This window comes from Tetrao urogallus, assembly GCF_951394365.1.
Source record: "Tetrao urogallus genome assembly, chromosome: 5".
Lineage (NCBI taxonomy): Eukaryota > Metazoa > Chordata > Aves > Galliformes > Phasianidae > Tetrao > Tetrao urogallus.
The window spans coordinates 7031679-7046908 of record NC_136818.1 but is presented as its reverse complement, the minus strand read 5'-3'; the positions used below and the strand labels follow the sequence as shown (position 1 = coordinate 7046908).

The following is a 15230-nucleotide window of genomic DNA, read 5'->3' as shown; positions in this document are numbered from 1 at the left end:
GTCGGGCAAGAATACACTTCTGAGTCTTGCCTCTGTGTTAAAGCCACAATGAAACCCAAATTTTCTTCAAAGAATTCCACTATTCTGTGCACCAAAACCTAGTTCAAAACAGGAAGATCAGACAAATTCCAGACCAGGTTTTATTATGCTTCAACTAAGTGTGAAAACATGCTTACTTTACCAAATAGAGTAGGTATGTAAGGATACTTTTCCATTCAGTATGACTGGAGATGGTAAGAAAGCTCTGCTTTTATCTGCATTCTCTCCACGTTGCTCAGTTCTCTATGTGCTGTTACAAAATCTTGTCTTCCTTTATCATGGCAATATCAGTGCTCATCTCATATCCCCAGACACATACAGCCAACTATAGCCACTCTCCAATACTCTGTGCCATTTTTGGATACCTAAACAGTTTATGGTACACACATAGATTTTATACTCTGCAATATAATTAAAATACTCCGATCCAGTCTAACCACTTGCAAAACTACTCAGAAAAAAAATATATATATATTTTTGGCATATAGCTTTCCAGACTATATCTAGTTTAATTACATGTCAGTTCAGAATCCCAAGTTATTTTCAATCAATGCTGCTCCATTAGGCAGACTTTGGGTGAAGTCTTGGCTTTAAGCAGAACTCTGTATCTTGCTATATTGAATTGCATATAGTGCAACCTGATCCAGCCAGTCAAGAGATCAAGGTTGTGCTGTATGACTAACTGCTCTACATCTTTCTCAACCACTCAACAGTGATGTTTTAATCACCAACAAATCATCATTAGAGATTTCATTGGGCCCACTACCGTGAAAAGAATCCCATTAAAAAAGAGCCCTATTGAAGAGAGATTCTCCCACGATGAGTGATTTGTGAGATGTGGCAGCTGACTGATCTTTAACCTATTTAATATGTTCTATATTTTAAAAAAGTTGTAAGGCACTAAATCAAACACCTTAAAAAGATCATGCAGCTAACTTTACCAACTAAATTTATAATATACTCAAACACTAAGATAAATTACTTGATAAATCCCCTTTCTCACAAAATGCTGACTGCTTTTCATTCGTGTTTAACTTATGCAAACTAAACCTCCATAAGTCTTTTCATTAATTTCCTGGGGGTTGTTGTCAAAATATCAGTCCATGAGAGTCTGAACTGCACTACTTGCCCTTCTGAGTGTTTGCACAATAAAATGGTATCTCCCCATGTGCCAAACTCTACTTATTACTCATGACTTTGGGTCTCATGCGATCCCAGCTCCCCTAGGACTCCTGCCCAAGGAATGTCACAGCCTGCTGATTTGGGAGTATTTACCTGTAACAGTGCTAAAAACAACATCCTTTTCGGTTACTACTGGACTTGAAAGCATTTCATCCCAAGATGAAAGAAACCAGAAGAAACTCCTGCTGAACACATCTGCCTTTTCTGCATCCTCAAAAAGAATTCAAACTTGTTGAGTTGTAAAGACTTACTGTATATTTGCAATAAAAGAGATGCTAGCAAATAAACTTGAAGTAGAAGTTTTAGCTTCATTGAGATGTTTCCTTCATTTCTATCACTTAAATAAAAAACATAATCATAATATTCCCTCCTATTTAAACTTCACACTTATTTTTGTCCCCTATTTCTATTAAGGACGTATATTTGAGTTTTACTTTCTAACACTCTTGCACATTTCTGTTCAATTATTTCCTAGAAATTTTATACAGCTGCAGAAATTCAGCCCTTCTCAAGCAAACCACGTTTGAGATTGTAATCATCTTCTCTTCAACCTTAATGAATATAAACTTGTTATGATGAGGCAACCACACACTGAAGCCAGTAGAGGCTTTTATTTATTACTGTATTTATCCAAAACCATGCGGTTTAAAATGCAGTTACGTGGCACTGGCTGCAACACTTTTCAAATATAGGAAAAAAAAAATAATAAAACAACCCAATGACCTTACACCTTTAGAAATCGAGTTCAAGCTCTATTTACACTAGTGGCAGATCCTAGAGAAAAAAAAAAAAGAAAAAGAAAAAAAAACCACATTTCAACTTGATTTCTTTTTAAATGAAAGCCATTTTACTGATCATCCACGCTCCTTTTTGCCAGTGTTTTGCTCGCTTTACTGTCTATTTTGAGTCTAGGACGACATAGCTACATCTGATTTTAGCTTCCCTACTATTCTCAAATATTCTACTTACACTTTTGATGCTATTGAGGTCTAAGCAGACATTTTAACAACCCAGATAGCATTCTCAAGCAGTAAATGCTAGGTTAAAACTACTGCATAAAAATTTGGGGCAGTGCATCTGTTTATCTAAAAGAATTCTTTAACTTCTATATTATGGGATATAATCCTGGTAGAAATAACTTGCTTCCTGGATTTCGTCATTCAAGGTTAAGTCCATCACAGGTGAACATCACTCCTGCCAACCATATTTTAATGAAATCAGAAAATTAAATTATTCCAGCTTAGGACCCATTGTGGTTCATCTGCCTGAGCTGCCCATCTGAATTCTGGGGAGAACAGAAATTCAATTATGTCTGTCTTCTCCATGGTCCTTAGAAATGCCACAACAGCACAGGATGGCCTGAGTTTCAATAAAAGAAATCAGGCTACATCACTGGCAGAATTACAGACAACTGCAATTCAACTGTATGGCATTTATACATCCATCTGAACTGAACGAGTTGTCCGACCTCTAGTGAAGTTTGGAGGAAACATCAGAATAGACACTGTTTCATTCTGGAACAGATCATCTATGAACAAAGAGTACAGGTAAAAAAAAGCCAAGAAAGCGCTCCATCTTTGAAAGACATTGAGCAGCATTGAGCACCAAGCAGCATGAAGCAACAAAATGAAATCAAAGTCTTATGAATACACTACAGATTTCTGAAGGCATTCCCGTGTTTACTGGACAAGGTTTATAGCTGGCCAGATGAGCTCTGCAATCCAATGTCCAGCTTTTTGACTGATCATATAGATAAGCATATATAGGTAATTTTCATGTAAACAAGGATTTGTTTTTGCATTGAACTTGGCAAATAAAGAGCTAAATACACATCATATGCAGATTTAAATCAAAGCATCTCCTTTGCTGTTGAAAAATGATATGGAAGGTTTCAATAAATAAGAGATAAATATGCAAACGTTTGAACAAAAATATAATTAAAATAAATGAGAAAAACTCCTGTTTTCACAGCTGCTCATTGGTGCTAATTGCCACCCTCATTTTTTTTTTTTCTTAAATTATCTGCTATTGTGTTTCTAACTTCCCACTTTCAAATGCAACCTAAAGACATTCAAGATACCACCAACCTACCACTCACTGAGTCCATTCACCAGCAGTAACTCTGAAAGAATGGAGGATATGGGACTGATACTCCTTTTTCACTACTGCCAGTGATTTAATTATAAAAGCCATCCCAGTAGGCTCACGCTCTGTATCAAATGCCAAACGGGCAGAAGCTGGGAGTCTCCTCCACTCCAGCCTCTGGTTTGCCTCAGCCTCAGCGGCGAGGAATCGGATTCTCCTGGGATAAGAGGCTAATTTATCAGCTACATCATGATGCATCTCTCTCATTTCATCCAGCTGCCTCCTTCAGAAGAAATGGATGGTTAAAGAGACTTAGATCTAATTAATAATTAATGTTCAAAGCAGATATACAAAATAGCTCATATTCAAATGGGAAATCAAATTTCTAGAGATGAAATAATAAGAAGTACAAGAAAATATTTAAAGACATTTATCTACGCATTGAAATAGAAGTACTATGGCCTGAAAAAAATTATGAAGAGTTCCTGTTATCTGCTCCTCCTTGCTAATAAATAGCAGGTCATAGTAATCTGAAATTTTGGTTTGCAAACATACAAATACATAAAGTTCTGTCTCCTAGCTCTCTTCTCTCTCAGGAAACTATGCCTGGCAAGGTGGAGGATTTACTGGCTGATTGGTCCTTTGGTAGCACTGCAATAAGCAGGATAATTATAAACGGTGATCACGTGCCAAAGGGTGCAGGCAAAAGTGGGCAAGATGCTTCAGATGAAGCTGATGGCATTAACCGTGAACAAGACTGAACACGAAGGAGAAAAACAGGCCTTATTTTTAGGGCTATGCTAGCAAAACCTCCCTTGCAGAAAGTGAATAATAAATACGCTGGATGCCAAAGTAATGTCCATGGGGGGAGGTAAGGGATTGCTATAAAACACAGTATTCTAACTACTACAGATGTTGCTGCTAGAATTTACAGCTTTCTCTGCGTGCTTATCTCTCCTCACCAGTTTCTGCACATTGAGTCACATTCAAACATGGGCCATTTTAAGCCATCTTTTTATTATTTTAACCTTTTTTTTTTTTTTTTTTTTTTTTTTTTTTTTTTTTAAAGCTACAATTAATTTCTTTTGCACTATTCTGTAACGCTAAATAGATTCAAGACATGTATTTACAAACCACACGCAATCCCATTTTGGCACATGTAAATTACATGCAAATACATTCTAAATTAGTTTGTTTATCACTCCAGAATTCTAATCCAAAGGCTTTGTTTTTTTTTTTAACTTTAGTTTTTATTCTGACATGTTTACAAATGAGTTTGACTCTGGAAAATAACTTAATAAACTCAGGGTTAGCTATGCAATTAGAGGAGGCATCTGGGAACCATAAAACCTGGAAAACAACATTTACATCTTTCATACATCCAAGACTCCACTTTTCTTTCTCCCTTGAATACATCATTTCAAAATATTGCAGTTATTTTTGTATGAGAACAGACAGGAAGAATTCATTTTTATAACCAATGACCCCTCTCTCCAATGAGCAATTCATGGGGTTGTGCTGGATAAAATGCACAAAGTAGAAGATTTCATTACAAAAAAAAGAAAATGAAAAGTAACTGAATTAACATTGATCATGACTTTTCAACAGCATTTCTTATTATTACGGCTGGGAAAAGTCTCCTGTGGGCAGTAAAGCTTTCCCATGTATTATTAGCCCTCTACGGAAAGCTATGAAAAGACACAAATCTGTTTTGTCAAAGGACAGAAGAGCATTTAGTTATAAGAGAAAGTATGGTCATAATCCATTGCCAGGTTAAAGGTGAAGAAAACAGAACTATAACACAAAGCCTTAAGAGAGTAATACTCCTGCAGTTAATTCCTGAACACCACAGTCGAGACGCCTGGTTTGTGGGGAGAATACATTCTCAGGGCAACCTGACATCTATACGGTTTATATTTATTAGCAGCAGCGCTGTTATATGGCATCTGTTTGTGCTGGGTACAAACGCACAGCACCACGGGTCCTGCTTTGGGAGGCATTTGTCGAGATGCCACAAGTGCTCCTGCAGCCACTGCTGGAGCCCTGTACAGCAGTGATCGCCCTCACCTGGCCAGAGGGATGGGGACGCCTTGCTTTGTTTTGCTCCTGCCTGTGGTGCAGCCCAGAGCAGCTGTCTTTGGATGCTCAGGCTGCTTGGGAAGCTTTCCTAGAATATAGGATTAACAAAATGCAGAACGTTGGGGTGAGAGAGTTGAGTTGGGCATCATGTGCTAACACAGCTCAGGAGCTTGCTTGCCTCAGATCTTTGACAGAGATTAGGGGTTTGGTCCAGATAAGAGGCCGTTTGGGTGCTCTGGATCACATCCCAGCACAGACTTGTGGCAGGTCTAAGTGACCAGATAGGGATTCATTCTGCATCAACCCCGGGGCCCTGCACCCTCCCAGCCCCTGGCAGGTGCAGCAGGGTGAGCACAGGGCACGGCAGCACAGTAACATTCAGCATCACTCTGAGATTGTCCTAAAGATGGGCAGGAAAATTAGGGTCATTACAAACGATTCTTCCTTTCAGTAGTCCCCAGAGGATAAGGACAATAGCTGCAGCTGAGTAACAGAGCAGGTAATGTAATAAAAACATCAAGAATAATGTAATCCCCTGCTGTCTTCTAGATGGTTCGAACATGCTTATTTTCATTTTTATTTGTATGGCCCAGCAAACATGACTTTGTGGCTTACGCTGCCCTCCCCAGGCCCTGCTGCAGACCTCATCCTGTTCTGCCTGCATCCCTGGCTCCGCTGCCAGCACTCTGTCCCAGCACAAACAGCACCTGCACAGTCCAGTGCTGACATCCCAGCCAGCTGCTACGTCAGAAGCAGACTGCAGTGACAGAAGAGTATTTCACCTTCCTCTAACCTGCTTTTAAAGGACTGCAGTGATACAACCGCCTTGCAGTACCCATGTTATCTCCTTTAGCAGCATCTCAGATAACTCCGTACCACACTGCGCTGTGCTGGGTGATGAACAAGTCACTGCTCCACTTTGGGTTATTCTGCACTTTCAGTCAGATTTGCAAAGCCATAACACCTTCCCCATTCAAATCTCCTAAAAAATTCCTTTGTGCCTTCAAGTTACAAGCTCAAAATAATAATAAAGGCTCTAGGTCATCCTTTCTTGTGGGTTTCCCAGTGACCTTGGCCGACTGCTTTAATAGAAAGTGTTCTGCATACCAAAAAAATGAGCCCACTGGCAATTCTTAGGAAAAAAAAAAAGAAAAAAAAAAGAGCTAAGAAAAGGTTCTCTTGTGCAGTTCCAGCTTCCCTTTTCCTCAGTCTCATCCATTTAACTGTGTAAGTGTCAATGCTTGGCCATTTTCTGTTACAGCAGCAAATGAGGGAAAGGGGTAGTGGGACAGCAGAGGGAATCTTCTCAAAAATAAAAAGCAGTTCTATTAAAATCATACTTCATTTTTGACATTCTCTATTTTTTCCAGCCATCACCCCTGCTTTGTCTGTTTCAGGTACCAAATACTGGGGGACAGCTTGGTGCCACAAGGTCCACATCCAGCACAACGACATCCTTGTAGGTGGGGATACACAGACTACTAAAATAAAGTGGAGCACAGCTAGATGCATGTGCCCACCTAGGTTTAAAAATAAAGTCACAAGCAAAGGTTTGGGTCCAGGTGCAAACCAGCAGCACCAGAATGACAGCACACTCAAGCCAGCAAAATCCAGCAAGAGTCAGGCAATGTTTCTGGCAGGGATAGCACCCAGCTCAGACGCTGCTGCACTGCCCTCCATTTTGTGATGTCAGTGTAACCCCTGCTGCCTCCAGGTAGGGAGAATATACTGATCTTGCACTGAGTCTCGTTCAGGTCACTCGGCAGATAATTAAACAGACAGACAAAAAAAATCCTGAATGAAGGAACTGTTTCCATACAGATGCCCTTGCTAATTATAATTTCATTAGAAAGAAAGGAAAAAAAAAAAAAAAAAAAAAAAAAAAAAAAGCTTTCCATGCTCTCTACAACCATCTAATACTAAGAAAGGTTGTTGGATATTTTTTTTGTCTTTTTTTTTTTTGAGAGAGAGAGAGGAGGAAATTATTTTAAGTTTTCCTCAAGCTTGCCCAAAAAGAGAAGCAGCACAATACACCTGTGCACAAAATTGCTCATTTTCCCTCTAAGTGAGCTCATTCTGCACATTGTGAAGTACAACAGAAAGCATTATGTGCAAACATTTACAGCATGAAAAGCCTCGTCACCTGGGATACTCGCTGCTTCTGAAAAGTCTGATCAAAGATAAAAACCAAGACAACTCCTTGTAATCAATTATGCACAGATAGTCCTCAGTGTATGTGCAATTCATAAAAATAATACTGAAAACATAACATGGATTTACATGCAGAAAAGAAATACAGACATGGACAGAACACTAATCTGCCGATTGGTATCTGGAAGAGACAACGGCAGCTCCATAGCTGAGACAGCCCCTGCCCACAGAGCTGTGAAGGTCACAGCAGGACAAGCTAGATTCGGGTTTTATTTCTGAGTAGGCAAAGAGCACTAACCCCCATACAAATGCACACAACCAAACGGCACTTACAGTTAAAGCAAGCCACTGCCTGGCAATCTAGCTCCTCCTAAACGTGGAACCACACAGTGATACCTGCCACATTGGGCTTCACCTTGAGAACACACTTTCTGCATGCCAGGGGGGACCTGCAGCCATCTCCAAACACATCCATCTTTGCACCCAGAAGGGCAGAAGAAGATACACTCAGCTTTCCAGCTTGTATGAACACCATCATCATCACCCTCACTAATAACAAATTCACACTTCAAGGCCTTTTTCGCTCATCTTTATGGCAGTCAACTTAAGGAGTTCACACTGCAACTTCAAGCCTGTCATCAACTCCAACCCTCCCACTCCCTTCCCCCTTCCCCCCCATCCCAGCTATAAAATACTTATATTTCAACGTGAGGATTTATTTCTGTTTTGTTCTGGCTGACATCTCATCTTTTTGTCACAGGTCTTGCACACTTTTTGGCTAGGTGAGCCCCAAAGAGTACACAGGAACTTAATGAGCAGATCAATTACTGGACATAAGAAAAGATACTGTCTCTTTAAAGGTTATTTGAAGGTTGATTGCTATCTTATTGCTTATATCCTGCAAAACTATTCAGCCTTATGAATGAATTTGACCTTTTTATACTTACTGGGGAAAAAAAAAAAAAAGAAAAAACGAAGAGAAGTTAATTTAGAGCTCTATAATACAACACTTTTTCCTGGAGAAATGAAAGGGCATTCAAATCGATACCTGCACAATAACACTCTGATGAATGTTTGCACCCAATTTTCTCATTTTGCTAACTTGAGATTGGGCATTTTGAATAGTTCTCAAAGAACATATTCTTTATGTGCTGTGAAGTATGTGGTATTGTGTCCAAACAATGCTAGAGGATAATCATTATAGGAGTATCACTGGGCCTGAAAAGGTCAGTTAGTTAGAAATGTCAGCTTTCAATGCAGCCATGCCGGACCTCCCTATGTAAGGATCCAATTAAAGGGACATGCCAAGGTGCATGGAAACATCATGGTGACCCAGAATAGCAATAAGGTATTGGGGAAAAACTTGATATTTTTCTTCAAAAGTAATGGATTAGCCTTTAGTACATCCTTTCTGCAGCCCTATTTTGATTTTGTAAATATCACTTATTCTACATGAATCCAAAAAAGGTCATTTAAAAAAAAAAATAAAATGCAAAGGTGGGGATGAAACAGTCTTACTGAAAGTAAATATCGGGTAACTAAATGGAAAAACTCTGGTTATTGGAGCAAAAAGGAAAAAGAAAGTCATTTCAATAGAACTCAGAAGTGTGATATTTGAGATGGATATATATGATGTTTTGGGAGACAGATGGGCATAAATCAGGAAAAACAGGCAGACAGGTGAGGGCAAACTTACTCTCCTGGGACATGCTGTGAGAGAGGACTGTCTGCGCAGGGGAAAGACAGGAGGAACAGTAACACCAGTCAGTGGATACCTGGAATCTCTGCAATTGTTCTTTTCAACCCAACGGAGAGGTATAAATAAGAATTAGGAGGATACCGATCTGCACAAATAAGTAATTATAAGCAACAATACTAACCCTCCTTATCACAGCAAATGAAGATTTTTACAGCTGTTCTGATGCTGCGAAGATGAGGAATCGGATACAGTCAAATTTCTTAATCAGGCTCAGGATGGCCAAAACCAACCTAATGGCACTAAAATGGCGCTGTGCATTCTCTGTGCTCTCTGTTAGTGCATCATCTTGCTAAAGGATCACCAAGTGTGGAACAAATTTCTTCCAGTGTTCCTTGGGTTCGGCTAAAACTGACAACGCTAATTTCACTCTGAGACTTCAGCATGCATGTTTTATTTTTCATGGCAAAGAAATTCCTGTACCATGGGTTCAAACAATTGGGGTCAATTGCCTTGCAGAGCAGTGAGGTCCGGTTCCTCCAAGCTACTTCAGAATACCATGGGCCCATGGGGGAATTAATACCACCACCATACCACAGTGATACAAGAAATGATTTCCCTCCTATTCATCATCTAGCAATGAAAGACTCTTATTAGCAAACAGATACATAATTTCTTTATTCCACCATCTTTAAAAAAAAAAAAAAAAAGCATATGAATTTTCACTAACAAACACGAGCAATAATCATGTCAGACTGTTTAAAAACCCAGACACTTGACACCTCCTTAGTACAAAATCAATGTCGTATTAATTAATAAGGACCATCAAAAATAGTAGCCAAGTTTTAGCAGCAAACAACTGTCACATTTTATTATTCTGTATCGTTTTTTACTAATACCCATCTTCCAGCTTCATGACTCTGGGCTCATATTATTTTCATGCTTCAATTAAAAAGAAGAAGATAGCCAGACCGTCCAGGAAGGTAATGGAAAAGTCTTGTAGGGGGGCTTAGTGGTGGAATTTATGGCTAAATGAAACTTTCAAATATACTATAAAACTTCTCCTTCCTTTGCTTAGTTTTACTTGAGGTCTCATAAGCAGTAATATGTAGAAATGCAAAACTTAATCAGCTAAAAAATAGAGCAAATCCCACATATCATTTTATGCAATACCAGGAGAGCAGAAATATATTTTCCTAACCAGAGAAAATTAACTAGGCAACAGTCCTATATCTATAATTTAAAGCAGTAAAATATGTATGGCAGAAACTAAAGCCACCTTAAAAGAATTCCTGTAGCAGCATATCACAAATTAATGAAATGGAGACATTTTTAGAGCATGCTGCACTGAAGATATTAAAAGGGGGGGGGGGAGGGAGAGAATATTTCACTCCACAGATAAGTCTGATAAATACTTTTTAAATCAAGCTTTCTTCCTTATTTAAAAGTGCAAGAGCTTGAATATTAGGGGACAGCACACACGCAGTCATTAGCATTCCCAATCAAATCTCAGTGTCAGTCCACAGAGATCAGGGATATTTCACTCTGTCAGTGTGTGTAAATTCCTAATGTGGTCAGAGGAGAATCTGAACAAATCGAGAGGAAGGAATTATGGAGTCAGCTCTTACTTTATTTCTCCTAAAACAGAGCTGAAAGAGACTTAAAATACTTTATATTCCATGCTGTAGCCAAGCTGGGCACTATAGAATATTCAACTACTGCAGGTTTTTTAAATGCAATCAATTTACTGCTGCCAAATGTAGTAGGTTTATATACATCTGGGAAACATGCACCTACGGTGCTGATGAATTTCTCCTGACATTGCACTGATTTCAAGAGAATGTTGTTTTAAATTGGCAGTAGAGAGACTGGTAGAAAAGGATAAAGCCCTGAGGACGGCTGAATCAAAGAGAATTTCAAAAGAATTTTCCTGATGGTTCTTGGATAATATCACATGTTAGCTATTTTCAAAGCCAATAGTTTCCAACGCACTTCCATTTATGGTATCAATAATTAAAAATATTTCTGTGGGAGATGAACTTACTAAGAAGAGAAACTGGAAAGCTATATTATTATCGTAAACAGAGGAGATGCAAAAATCTTTGTCTCCAGGGAAAAGCTATAGAAACAGGGATATCTTATTTGCAACTATTGAGTGGTTACCACGAAACGTGACACAGTTGCATGTGCACATTCGAAGCATTAGAGAACATGATCGCACAGAAATTAAAGGCAGATCAGATTAAGCCACCTGAAAATTTGGTCCTGAAACCTAAAGTCTAGAAGACAAAGTGTAGAGAAAATGTTTTGGATCAAATTCAGAGGCAGAAAAGCTAAGTTTAAAGAAAATTTAAATTACCAAAACTTAAACCTCATTATGTCCCACTCCCTGCCAGCACGTCCCTGCCAGCTACTAATGAATGTTTAAAATCTTTTCCCCACCCCGCTGCGCACATCAGCTCTGAACCTGGCACCCCGAACCGTACAGCACACTGCAGTCTAATTGTAACTCACATGTCAAGGGGCAAGAAGAAAGGAGTGTGGCGAGAGCACTGATAAATTTAACTCAACATTCCTCCAGCTACTCAGCAGTACGGCAGAGCCGTGAACTCCCTTCCACATTTTACATGGGTGTCAGTTACTTCAAAGGGATATGTTCAAGCATGATGGAGTCTGGCTCGCTCCCAGCTTATGCATCATTTGTGCCTGGCTTTTTCTGGAAACCCACGGCAAAGCAAAGACTTCTTCCAGTTTGGGGCACATTGTAGAGCTTTCCAGAGCTGCTTTCTTAGACTGGAACAGATCAGCTGTGCACCTTTGTATATGAGACATCCCTTACTCTCTGCATTTCTTCCCTCCTCCAGAATGCCCTGTAAGCTGAATGAGTTCAGCTTACAGATTTATGATGCACACCTGTTGAACTAAACACACAAATGAGCTATTCCACCAGTGCCACGCATACATGATTCAGTGTTCAGAAGTCACCTGGAGCTAGGCAAGAGGCTCCTCCCTGTTTCAGTGCAGTATGTCTACCTACACAACCACTGGAAGCTGTTTTCAAATACAGCTATTTTGACCAACCCAATTAATTGCTTTGTTGATATAATAAGTTGCTGTATTAAACCCAAAGATCTGAAGCAATAGCTACTTACTGCAATCACACCAATGCACAAAATCAGTGAAGTCAACCTTTCATTGTACCAGTGATGTCAGTATTTAACATTACAAGAAAGGTATCAAAAATTCCTTTTACAGACACGTCTCATATAAGGTTATTCTGTTCCTCAACCTTCCTTTGGTCTTATTTAATCAAAATTAAATTAAATTAAAGAATTAGGTGGTCTTCGGTGCCCTTATCCAAGATCTGAATGCCTGTTACGATTAAGACACTTAGAGGTCTTTTTTCCCTTTTCTTTCTCCTCTAGAAGCAGAGAATGTTGAAGATATGAAAAATGAAAAAAAAAAACGTGCCATGCTTGTCCTTGAAGTTACAGTCAGAATAGTGACAATGGCTGTATCACACTGTATTGTTGCTTTTATCAGCAAGTGCCCTGAGCATACATTAACATAATTGCAAACTGCATGAAAAGTGAACATGCAAAAATGTGATGCAATTGCCAATAGCCTCAAACATCTGTCCCAACAAAGTGTTCCTCCTCCTTATTTTAATTCTTATTATTTTAACAAGGTTAGTGAAGGAGAAACCATGTCACAGATGATATCTACATTTAGAGTGTCAGAGCAATTATTGATGCAAAATAGTTATCCAAGCAAATGAGTCACATTTTGTTCACTTCCCAAAACACCTGTTCATTTCCTAACACGTTATTCCCAGCTAAAGCCAGAACTCATTAGTCCCAGTTAAAGCCAAATGGAAAGCTTAATGTGCATATACAGCTGGAAAACTGAAAAAAAAAAAATAACCAAAAGGTAGCACCATTCAAGCACAGCGTTATGTCTGGAGCTGGTGGGCAGTGAACTACTATAGCAGCCAACAGAACGAAAGAGACAAAAAAACCAGCAATAAACTAATAGCCACCCAGCCTTAACAGTGGAGATCAAAGAGAACTACCCAAACAGCCACCATTTTAATCATGGTACTGAGATCTTTGAGCTCACTATGCCAAAGAGCCCACCACATCCGCAGTATATATATTTTTAAATCCTCTCAATAGGTAAACAAGAAAGGCTGTTACGGAGAAGATCATTTAGCACCTTTCAAATTTCACCTCAATATTTTCTATACCACATCAGAATTCTCCAGACCCAAACCTGGATCTCCTGCCTCCCACCACTTGCACACAGGGCCACTGTCCCATTGCTCCCCAAACTACTCATATTTGCCACTGAGAAAAGCCAAACTCGCATTTCTGTGATAGTCAAACATACATTGTGAATTTGAGGGCATCTGCCCTGCAGACATAGCGCTAACTGTAACCCCAGGAGGCTTAAAGAAATATCAACACTCAAATTCATAGAGTAAAGGTCTGAAGAGGCAGTTCTGTGAACGGATAACTGCCCGGGGCTTTGCCAAGCACAATATAGCTGTCACTTGTTATTACGTGAAAGATTTTCTGGGGAACAGTGTTTTTCATTTTGCATGTCAGAGACTGGGGGAAAAAAAAAAATACATTTAGACAACCATCTCTTTAAGAAAAGAGAAGAGAGCCATGCAGCAGAGCTCACTTACCAGGGCTGGTTATTGTCAGAAGGTCAAGCTGCCGTCTTTGCTGAAAAACAAATTATAAAAGGAATTGTTAAAAGGAGACTAATTTTAGTGGGTGAGCTTAGACCTGTGAAGTGAATGTTCTGACATTTATAGCAGAATTAATTACAAGTTACATGGTTCACAGTAACTCTTTTGGATGGGATCCTCATGTACTTTATGAGAAACAACAACAACAAAAAAACCAACAACAAGCTCAGTCTTTTTAATGTGTTTTTATTTGCACTTACAAAGTGTTACTATTTCTTCTTCGAAGCATATACTTGAAATGGATAGCTAGAAGCACAGATGGACCGATATACTTATGAAAGCAGTTTCTGATTCCATAGGGAAGGAGACAAGGAACCAAGACAAGAAACCCTAAGTTCTTTATTCATATCAATCACTGACTCATAGCCTGGATGTGATCAAGCACAATTACATTGCCTTGGGGTAAACCTTTCAAAGACTTGTAAGGGGATCTAGACAAATTCAAGACTGATAAAAGGAAAGTTTCTTTTTATGCTGAGCACAGCTAGCCTGCAGATCGCATTGCCACCAGTTATCCCTCACCCCAAAGCCTGCCAGAATTGACCAGTACTGAATATTTCTACGGATCACAAAATCCAGGGATTTATGATGGCAAATATCAAGTTTAAACCAAATAGTTGTTTCTGGAAGGCCTGCAAGCATCCATCACTAGACCATCACTGGAATGGCTACCCCTCATCTCACAAACAGCCTGTTACTGCCTCTCCTTCCCAGCTTTCTAACTTTCTGTCTTCTCCCTAACTTTGCCCATCATTATTGTGTATAGCTGGCATTTCAGATTACACTGTCCAGTTTAATTTCTCTCTCCTAATCTGCTCAATAATGTCTGTGTTACTTTCATTTATTGTCAGTCCTATTGATCTTTCTCTAATCTAATTCTCATCATTACATTCACTGTATTCTCTGGGTGACAGCTTAAAGTCCTTGAGGAAGAAACACTGATTTGGTACTCCCTACAGTGAATGTTCATCCCTGGAAATTACAACTGATGAAACTCCTTTCCAAACTCATTGTTTCTCTGCAAGTAGAGCTTCACTGGCTGAAGTACGTGAACACAGCTGAGCATGTACTGGATATACTTGAGTTGCAAACCCAAAACTGAATTTGGCCTTCTGGGAAGCTAAGTGAAGTGTCAGGCTGAGAAAAACACATTTTCTGAATCACTGCTGGTCTTCAGTACCTCTTGTACAGTGGAAATCACCTTTGAGAGAAACCTAACTCCTGTCTGCTTCCATAATTATT

General features: G+C 39.3%; 1 protein-coding gene across 2 annotated transcripts in view; it reads right to left on the bottom strand.

The window, feature by feature from the left end:
- Positions 1-15230, bottom strand: part of LOC306946966 (BEN domain-containing protein 5-like) — a gene marked incomplete at both ends in the record, with an annotated part of 850824 nt that overhangs the window by 388710 nt on the left and 446884 nt on the right. For both annotated transcript variants that reach the window (XM_079536119.1, XM_079536118.1), the window contains one exon: positions 13923-13962. In XM_079536119.1, coding sequence (XP_079392245.1) covers positions 13923-13962 — 40 coding nt within the window. The remainder of the gene's footprint in view (positions 1-13922; positions 13963-15230) is intronic.